Source organism: Oratosquilla oratoria, chromosome 15 (assembly GCF_046742065.1).
Source record: "Oratosquilla oratoria isolate Oo_2021 chromosome 15, ASM4674206v1, whole genome shotgun sequence".
In the NCBI taxonomy this organism is placed as follows: Eukaryota; Metazoa; Arthropoda; class Malacostraca; order Stomatopoda; family Squillidae; genus Oratosquilla; species Oratosquilla oratoria.
In genome coordinates, this window is record NC_134791.1 from 34,016,565 (window position 1) to 34,026,408 (window position 9,844).

General features: G+C 37.4%; 1 protein-coding gene across 1 annotated transcript; it reads left to right on the plus strand.

Annotated features, from left to right (window-relative positions):
- The first annotated feature begins 332 nt into the window (after positions 1-332).
- On the plus strand, positions 333-6,505 carry LOC143033117 (uncharacterized). Its single transcript, XM_076198320.1, has 3 exons — positions 333-2,332; positions 2,465-5,661; positions 6,435-6,505. Exons 1-3 carry the CDS (start codon positions 333-335, stop codon positions 6,503-6,505), a joined length of 5,268 nt encoding a protein of 1,755 aa, XP_076054435.1.
- The last annotated feature ends 3,339 nt before the right edge of the window (positions 6,506-9,844 follow it).

Genomic DNA, 9,844 nt, shown 5'->3' on the forward strand with positions numbered 1-9,844 from the left:
ATTTTCAAAGTGAAGTTGAGATTCCTTGGTGTATTTGATATTGATATGTAAATTGGTGGTGAATACTATAATGTTTAAGTGCTTTGATCACGAGAAGAACACAAGGTAGTCTTTGAACATAGTTTTCTAGTTTATTCTACTACATATTATCTATACTAAGGTGTACAGATTGTTGGGATCCAGTGTAGACATCATGTTAGTTAACATTGTTACACAAAGTGATGAATAACAGGTAATTATGAGTGAACTTGGAATTTAAATGAGGTATAGTTTCTAGTTGCATTTATTTGTATTTAGTGTGAGTGAGCCTTGAATATTCTATATTGAACAAAATGGATAAAGCTACAGTGTATCAACTAAAATCATATCTAAAGGCAAAGAATCAAACTTGTTCTGGCAATAAGGCAGAACTTATGAATAGGATACAGGAGTTTATTACAGCTGAGGAATTGGAAAGAGACGAAGTCATTCTGGAGTTATTAGCTTTCAATAGAACACATGTAGAAGAAGGAACAGATGGTACAGTGAAACCAATAGATAGTGTGTCTCAAGTAGGGGATAGTGACATAGATAATCAATTAGGTAAGGCGATAGCTAAGAGGGCGAGCTTAGATATCAAATTACAGAAGTTGAAAAGGAAACAAGAGTTGGAAATGGAAATGCATAGATTAAAATTAGAACAGGATAGGCTTGAGTTGGAAACAGAATTAGAATCGGCTATAGCAGAATTTGATAGTTTGAGTAAATTTGACAATAACGTATATAGTAATGTAGAGAATGATCCTCGTGACTGCAGAAGTACACATCAGAATAATAGTGATAGTCAACAAACAAATAGAGACATGGTTACGACTTTAATGACAAAGAACATGATGCCTGTCCATGTGATTCATAAATTCAATGGTCAGTTAGATAAATATTTTGAATTTATTAGAGATTTCGATATGTTGATTGATAGCAAGCATGTGTCAGATAGTGAAAAGTTACAATATCTAAAACAATATACTGAAGGTAAACCACACAACATAGTTAGAATGTGTTTGAATTTAGATACAAACGAGGGTTATCAAAGAGCTAGAAGTGAATTAAACAAAAGATACGGTAATAAAGAAAGGATAGCTTTAATGCACATAGATAAGGTTCTAGCTTGGCCTGAAATTAGAGAAGAGAATGTTGAGGCATTAGACGACTTTATCGTTGAATTGAATTCATGTATAAGTGCTATATCGGGCATTAATTATGGAATTTCAGAATTACAAAATCTTAGGACGTTGCGTCAGTTGGTTGAGAAATTACCTAGACACTTACAGGATAGATGGAGGAGACTAGTCGACGAGGTAGCTGAGAGTGGGAAGCTAGTGGACATTAAAGACTTAGTCAGATTTCTAGAGAAAGAAGTAAGAATATTGAGTAACCCAACATTTGGGAGAAGTAGTAAGGGAGGATTTAGAGATAAGAAAGTAGAAGCGAACACATGGAGTTCAAATAGAAAGACGAATTATAAGAAAGGTATAGAACCTTATGATGGAAGAGTCCATGTCAATGTGACACAGAAAGCAAGAGTTTCTTGTTGGTTATGTCAGGAAGAACATGTCATTGATGTATGTCCAGAATTAAGATGGTTAAGTTATGAAGAGAAGTTGAATAGAGCTTACAATTTAGAACTTTGCTTTAAGTGTTTAAGGAAAGGACATAAAGCGTTTCAATGTAGAGTAATTCGTACTTGTGAACAATGCGGTGGTTCACATCTTACAATCATGCATAGGATGAATAAGAATTTCAAGGTTGAAGGAAGTAAAGAAGTAACGGCAAATCCAGCGGTCACTAATGAGGTTGATGATTCTAGAATTCAAGTATTATCCAGTCAATTGAAAGATTCAGTAGGAGACACTACTGCTATCCCAGTTCAAGTAGAGTTAAATGGTAAAGTTGTTACTACCAGATGTTACCTTGACAATGGTAGCTCAGTCACATTTTGCACTAAGAATTTATTGCAGAAGCTTGGAATGACAGACATGAATTATCAGTCAACTACACTACAAGTAAGTACAATTGTAGGTACAAGAGGAATGTCTTGTCTAAATGTTGAAGGGATGTCAGTAGCCGATATAGAAGGAAATAACCAAATTAGATTACCACCTGTATTTGCAGTGAATAAACTTCCTCTCAATCACAGTCATAATATCAGAAAGAATGATGTAGAAAGGTGGAAACATTTGATGAAGTTAGAATTTGATCACAGCCAAGGAGAGATAGAAATCATGATAGGTATTAATGTCCCAGAGGCGTCTGAACCTTGGGAAGTTGTACATGCAGAGAAACCAGGAGATCCGTATGCTGTGAGAACACGTTTAGGGTGGATATTGTGTGGAAGAATAATAGACAATAATCATGAAATTCCTGTGAATAAGATAAAGGTTGATGGTAATTATTTAGAAAGGAAATTGATTGAATCTTATAATAGAGAGTTTGTAGATTCATCACTGAATTCGGTAGAACCTAGTATAGAGGATAGAAGATGGTTACAATTTGTCGAGTCTGGGTGTAGGCAAATGAATAATGGAAAGTATGAGATTCCTTTACCAATGACAGAGAAACCTAGGATAGTTCCTAACAGTGAACCTATGGCAGTCAAAAGACTTCAACAATTGAAGCGTAAGTTTAAGGATCATGAGTATTATTATCAGTATAAGCAATTTATGACTAATTTACTAGAGAAAGGGTACGCTGAAGAAGTACCTAAGTATGAAGTGAGTAATCAACAAGCTTGGTATGTTCCACATTTTGGAGTGCAACATCCTACAAAAAGGGATAAAGTACGTGTAGTATTTGATTGTGCAGCACGTGTAAATGACTTATCGTTAAATGATTTGTTGAGACAAGGACCTGACATCAACAATCTTTTGTTAGGTGTCCTTTTGAGATTTAGATTAGGACTATATGCATGTACTGCGGATATAGAAACTATGTATTATCAAGTTAAAGTGCCTAAAGATGATAGAGATTACTTGCGTTTCTTATGGTGGAAGGATGGACACATAGAAAGTGATATAGTTAAACTGAGGATGACTTCTCATCCATTTGGTGCTAGTTGCTCCCCTAGTATTGCAAATTATGCTTTAAAACGAGTTGTGCAAGATCACGGGAGTCAGTTTCATAAATCAGTAAGTGAAATAGTTCTTAATAACTTCTATGTTGATGATATGTTGGTGTCATCCGATGACATTAATGAGTTGATTGACAATTGTAATGATGTGATAGATCTTTGTAGTAAAGGTGGATTTAATTTGACAAAGTTCAATAGTAATTCCCGTGAAGTTTTGAAGAATATACTCAAAGATAAGTGTAGTGATGATATTGAGAAGTTCATTGAGGATGAAGAAGTGGTACAAAAGACATTAGGATTGAATTGGTATCTTGGCAAGGATGAGATGAGCATATCAATCAACATTGATGAAATACCTAGAACAAAAAGAGAATTGCTAGCAGTAATTGGTAAAATTTACGACCCACTGGGCATGGTAGCACCAGTGGTTCTTGAAGGAAGGGTATTATTACAAGAATTATTCAGAAACGGCATTGGATGGGATTGTATTTTGAGTGAAATAGATCAAGGATTGATAAATGTTTGGATGTCAAGAGTAAATAAGCTCAAGTTGTATAGTATTGATCGTTGTACTAAGAAAGGTATAACGTCAAAGGTAGAGGCAATTGAGTGTCACATATTTTGTGACTCTAGTGAAATAGCATATGGTTCAGTGGTATATTTAAGATACAAACATATTGATGGTACAATCCAGTGTAGCTTCATGTTGGGAAAAGCTAAAGTAGCACCTTTAAAATCAATTACAATTCCAAGACTTGAATTGGTGGCAGCCACGCTAGCCATTAAATTGAAGTGTGTGATAGTGAGAGAACTACCTTTAAAGTTAACTCAGATTTATATTTGGACAGATTCAACTACAGTATTAAAATATTTGCATAATGATCACTTAAGATTTAAAACCTTTGTAGCTAATCGAGTGTCTCAGATTCGAGAGAACTCTGAGGATGTATGTTGGATGTACGTCTCCAGCAGGGATAATCCTGCTGACGATGTCACTAGAATGAGACAGACCAGTAGATGGTCTGAAGGACCTGCTTTCTTGTCCCAAAATGAAGAGATCTGGCCGGTTCAACAGCAGATAAATAAGGAAGAATTTTCGAATCTTGAAATTAAGAGGGTTATGAAAGTTGAAGTTAAACCAATACAAGGTCACACAGTTGATGTAATGTCACGACTAGTTTGTCACTATTCTTCATGGTTCAAGTTGCTAAGAGCATGTAGTTATCTTATATTATTTGTCAGACATTTGCAAAGAAAAGGCGTGTCAATTATCGAACTCAATGTTCAATTAATGGAAGTTGCTGAAGAAAGAGTAATCAAATTTGTACAAAACTGCCATTTTGCTAAGGAGATTGTCTGTTTATCCAAAAATGATCCTATTAATCTTTCCAGTTCTATAAGGAAACTTAAACCTATGTTACTGAATGGTATACTCAGGGTAGGAGGCAGATTAATTAACCTAGAATTGCCCTTGGATATGAAACATCCAGTTATTCTTCCCCATGAACATCATGTGACCAGTTTAATCATTCAACATTATCATATGAAAGTAGGACACATGGGAAGGCAAGCAGTATTAAATCAATTGAGACAGAAATACTGGGTTATTAAGGGTAATTCAGCTGTAAGAAAAGTATTATCTAAATGTGTTAGTTGTAGACGCTTCAAGAGTTCAACGATCACTCAGGAGATGGCAGCCTTGCCAGTAGATAGAGCAAATGTAAATCAGAAACCATTTTTTGTAACTGGAGTAGATTGCTTTGGGCCATTTTTTGTGAAGAGAGCACGATCTCGAGTCAAGAGATATGGAATATTATTTACTTGTCTATCCATTAGAGCCATACATCTAGAGATTTTACAAGATTTAACGGCAGAAAGCATGATAAATGCATTTACCAGGTTTATGTCCAGAAGGGGTACAGTTAGTAAATTGATTAGTGACCACGGCACAAATTTTATTGGAGCAAATAAGGTATTGAAGGACAATCTTATCATGCGTCATATTGGTAATGAATTGACAAAGAGAGGTGTGGACTGGGTATTCACTCCTCCTGGAGGTTCTCATTTTGGTGGTGTTTTTGAAAGAATGATAGGATTAGTCAGACGAGTGTTAGAAGTTGTGATAGGTTCACAAACCTTGTCTGATGATAGTTTGAGTACATTTTTTTGTGAAGTTGAGAGTATAATCAACAGTCGACCTCTGACTGTGGTATCAAATGATGTGAACGATTTGTGTCCCATCACTCCTAATTCTTTACTTAATTTGGATAATTATGTAGTGACACTCAATGGTGGAGAAATGATATGTGAGAGCAGAAGGAAGTGGAAACAGATACAGCATTTAGCCAAAGAGTTTTGGCGCAGATGGCAAAAGGAGTATTTGCCTTGTTTGCAAGAACGTCAGAAATGGTTGAAAGTTAATAGAAATCTCAAAGAAGGAGATATTGTCTTAATGGTAGAAAATAATACACCACGCAGTCATTGGTTATTGGCAAGAGTTGTGAAAGTGATAAAAAGCACAGATGGACTGATTAGACAAGTAGAAATAATACGTGGTAAGAAACTTTATAAGCGACCTATTTCTAAATTAATACTATTATTAGAAGGTGACTCAGTGTAAAAATGACCTCCCGTCATTGATGTTGTGATCTTGGATGATCACAAAGGGGAGGGTGTGAGTGCCGATTGCACTATGTATAAGAATATTTGATGTATGATGTTCTACAGATAAAGTATAATATGTATCGAGGTTAATTACTACTCATGAGTGGTGCTAGATCTGTGTTAAGCACCAATTGTATGATATTCAAGTGTACTGACAATGGTATGTACTAAAATTAATTACGAATCATGGTTTACGATATTTGATGTATGTATAGTACAGAGTACTATGTCTGGGTGGATATGAGAAATATCTGACATGTAAAGGAGGCTAGAGTCTAATGGCAATCATAATCACGTGTGTACGCATGCAGTTACTATATGTACAATATATGTAAATTGTCTTTGTCGAAGTTGATGTATTGTAGTGAATAATTAACTGTTATAAAATGAAATAGAATTAAAGAAGTCATATGAAAGGGAGAATGTTGAGTAGAACGTGACTTATATATATTTAATGTGGATCCTTTCAATCTGGTATTCCTCCGCTAAAAAGTAGTGCCCCATCCTCTTCGTGAGGAACGTACAAGTATTGTTCTTTCTGTGTCTAGTTGTCAAAGTGACAACACCTTCGGGAGTGTGACCAGGAAGCATAATTGGTAAGCATTAGCAGAGTGAATTATTTGCATCATTTGACTTATGATATATTTGGTAATATATCCACAAGTTACTGTGGACATTATGTTAATTCGTGACATCCGTGATATAACAGAAGCTGAACGGATCACGGAGGTATAGAGTGATAAATACTGAAGGGGCGGAAGAAGAAAGAAAATAATGGTATGAAGCATACATTTTGTCATGCATTAATTACTGAATTATAGAGGTTTGTCATAGTTTCATATAGTGCTATTTTGATAGCTTGATTATGAATGTAAATTACAATGTTGAATTGATTTACACACCATTCACACCAATAAAGAAGACAAGCGTGGTGCGTAACATTATTACTTCCTCCTTTACCTACGTACCTCACGACAGCCACTACAACAGATGGCGTTGACAGAGGTCATTTTTATTATTGAAAAAAAAATATAATCTCTACATAAGGAGACTTACATCATTGTTACCATTTGCATATAAATTCTTTTGATCCTCAGAGGGAGAGTTCCATGCTTTGTGTATTATTCAGTAGAGTGGGGGTGGGAGGATGGCCTAGATATTTATTTTGAAAAAGAAAAAAGTCCAACTATTCGGAAGGGATACCAGCCTTTTTCCGATTGCGCCGGCTTCCAAACAAAAATGAAGACTTACCCGGAATTAAAGTGGTTAATGGAGACATACAATGCGATCGAGAAACGGCGAAGATGATTAGAATAGTCTGGCTGCAGGGATGATAAAACAATAAATAACACCCGGTATGGAAGGGGCCAAGAATCTAAGAGTAGAGCTCATGTCGTCACGACTTCCAGGGCCAAGAACTATGTCGACCCCCAGGGATCGGTTCCACCTGCGTAAGAGACGGTGGCAGAGATATGTGGGGGTGGTCCCACGACGAAGACGCTGCCACACTAGGACCTTTGCACAGACAAGCTATCTCACCTCTCACCCTGACGACCGACACATTATTCGACGTAAAAAAGATTTCCCCATAGACCCAGCCCACACACCCTTCATAGACAGCCAGTCGAAACATATAATCCATAACCTCAAGCACTCATTCACCTGTGACCCTGACAACATAATTAACATCCACCTAAAAACCTTGGACTGAATAGCATACACGCACTCACCAATATTGCAAACTACAGCAATTCACACAGTACTGGAAGCATGGGAAAACCATCATTATCCCCAAACCCAAGAAAGACCCAACAGTTCCAGGACCACACCGCCCAATCACACTTCTCTGCACCCCGTCCAAAGTCGTAGAACGCCTCATACACCCTTGCAGAATCACAACACTATTTTAGATCACTACCCTCCACAAACGCTCTTCTGATGAACTCTACACAAAGAATTTTTGATGGCATCAATTTAGATAAGCCCCTACACGTAACACTTCTCATAACACTAGACATTAGTAAAGCTTTCGATGCCATCCCCCGTCAGTCTCACAAAAAATGTATAACACATATTCACAATAATACCAAGAGATGGCTGGCCAACTATGTGGCAGGTAGAAACGCCTACCCGTCATATAATGGTAAATCATCGCACATCAGAAACTTTAAGAACGGGAGTACCACAGGGTTCAGTTCTATCCACCACACACTTTAATCTATACACGGTATACTACACCCGACATCTTAGAAATACAAATCTCTTTTTACGCACATGGCATAACAAATATATGCACAGACCGTAACGAAGACAAGGCTTCAGAAATGCTACAACCATCCTTCGAGACACTCAGCACCTGCTTCACTACCAATAACCTCTTAAATGGGCAGCGGAACACAAATATATACCACGCCTCTATATCTACAACTCTCGTACCACACACATAGACCCAATGTTCCTAGCATAACATACGATATATCCATGTCATTCAAACAACACATCACAACATGAAGACTAAATGCACACCTAGACTTAACGCGCTTTAATCATTTGGAGGAACATTTGGATAAAACAAAGAAACTATTACTACAGTATACAAACGAAGCATACGCTCAGTGATGATTTGTGCATGTCTCGCATGGGCCTCTAATCTTATTAAGACACACCACAACACCCTACAGACCTTACAAAACAAAGCCCTAAAGACAATTACAGGCTGCACAAAGACAGGAACTACAGACCATTTACATTATAAAACAAAAGGCCTCAAAATCATGGATCACTGTTAGCTTCGCTGCCACTAACACTTAGTCACTTGTGTTATTATTCCGTAGGCCCCATGCCTTCTCCTTTTCTTAAGTATGTTTCCACCAAATCTTCTATAATCAGAGTTAAAGTTTCTTGATGGGTTGAATTAAAATGGAGGTATAGTTTTCTCGTCTTATTTTCTTCTAAATAATACACTTGGTTCTTCCAGTTACACCAAGGGACTCCCCTCAGGGATCCTCTTACATCCCACCAAGCTGCCTCTGCTCCGACGTCACTATTTAATTCATCCAATAACTTTGAACGTTACAAATAAGTGCCACCCTTTTAGGGCGTGACTTTACCTCCATGCACCAATAATTTTTCTCCTCCTCCACCCTTTTCTCCAATCAGAAAGACTGTTATACTGCCACTAGAAATCTTGTTTACGCAAGCAATTTGTCGCAAGCAGAACGAGCTCTGTGTTTACATTCAGTCACATCAGCACCTCTCGATATCCTAATCTATATTTACAAATATCAGACGGTAAGCTGGAATATGCAACTCTGCAATTCTGCAACTTGCAGTCGGCCATTGTATCATAATAACCTAATAAAATTTTCATATCGTTTCACCAACCCCTCGATATACCTAAATGTCTACCTCTATCTACCGGCCTCTTACAATCACCTTGACATGAGAGGTACACAAACACTTGCTGCAGCCTCCACAAACACAACACACCCATTACACTACATAGCAGAACACTCACACACACCAAGAATCACCAAAGCAACACCCAAATACCTATATCACTCACAATTATACTCTTTTCTTCCTCCACAACAACCAGACACCAGCCTTCAGCAGCATATTCATAATCATATCACTCACTGCTTCATCAACAAACTGAAAGAAAAATACATTGCTGCATGCCAGACCCCTTGGTATCCATACCTCTGAATCCTCTCTACCACGAAAGGACAGAGTCCACCTGGCCAGACTGCGGTGCGGCCTCCTTCCACCCCTTCTAAGTTACCAGAAGAGGCTGGATGACAACATCACAGATAACTGTCCAGGATGCAACACTTCATCCCATACTATTCAACACATTATGGAAGACTGCATTGTACACAATATACACTCTATGGATTTGTTGGAAAACCAAGTTCCAGCCGTGGCGTTCCTTGGGTAGACGGGATTGCTCGGCGAGACAGTCTAGGGAACGACAACAACAATAATAATAATAATAATAATAATAATAATAATAATAATAATAACAATAATAATAACACTGTCGACTCAGGTACATGTGTTCGGTAGGCACTT

Bases quoted from the DNA above. Each gene is read 5' to 3' on its own strand.
- LOC143033117 (XM_076198320.1), top strand. From the start codon at position 333: ATGGATAAAGCTACAGTGTATCAACTAAAATCATATCTAAAGGCAAAG. The intron at 2,333-2,464 runs GTATGCTGTGAG...ATCTTATAATAG, and splicing joins GCAGAGAAACCAGGAGATCC to AGAGTTTGTAGATTCATCAC. The intron at 5,662-6,434 runs GTAAGAAACTTT...TATATCCACAAG, and splicing joins ACAAGTAGAAATAATACGTG to TTACTGTGGACATTATGTTA.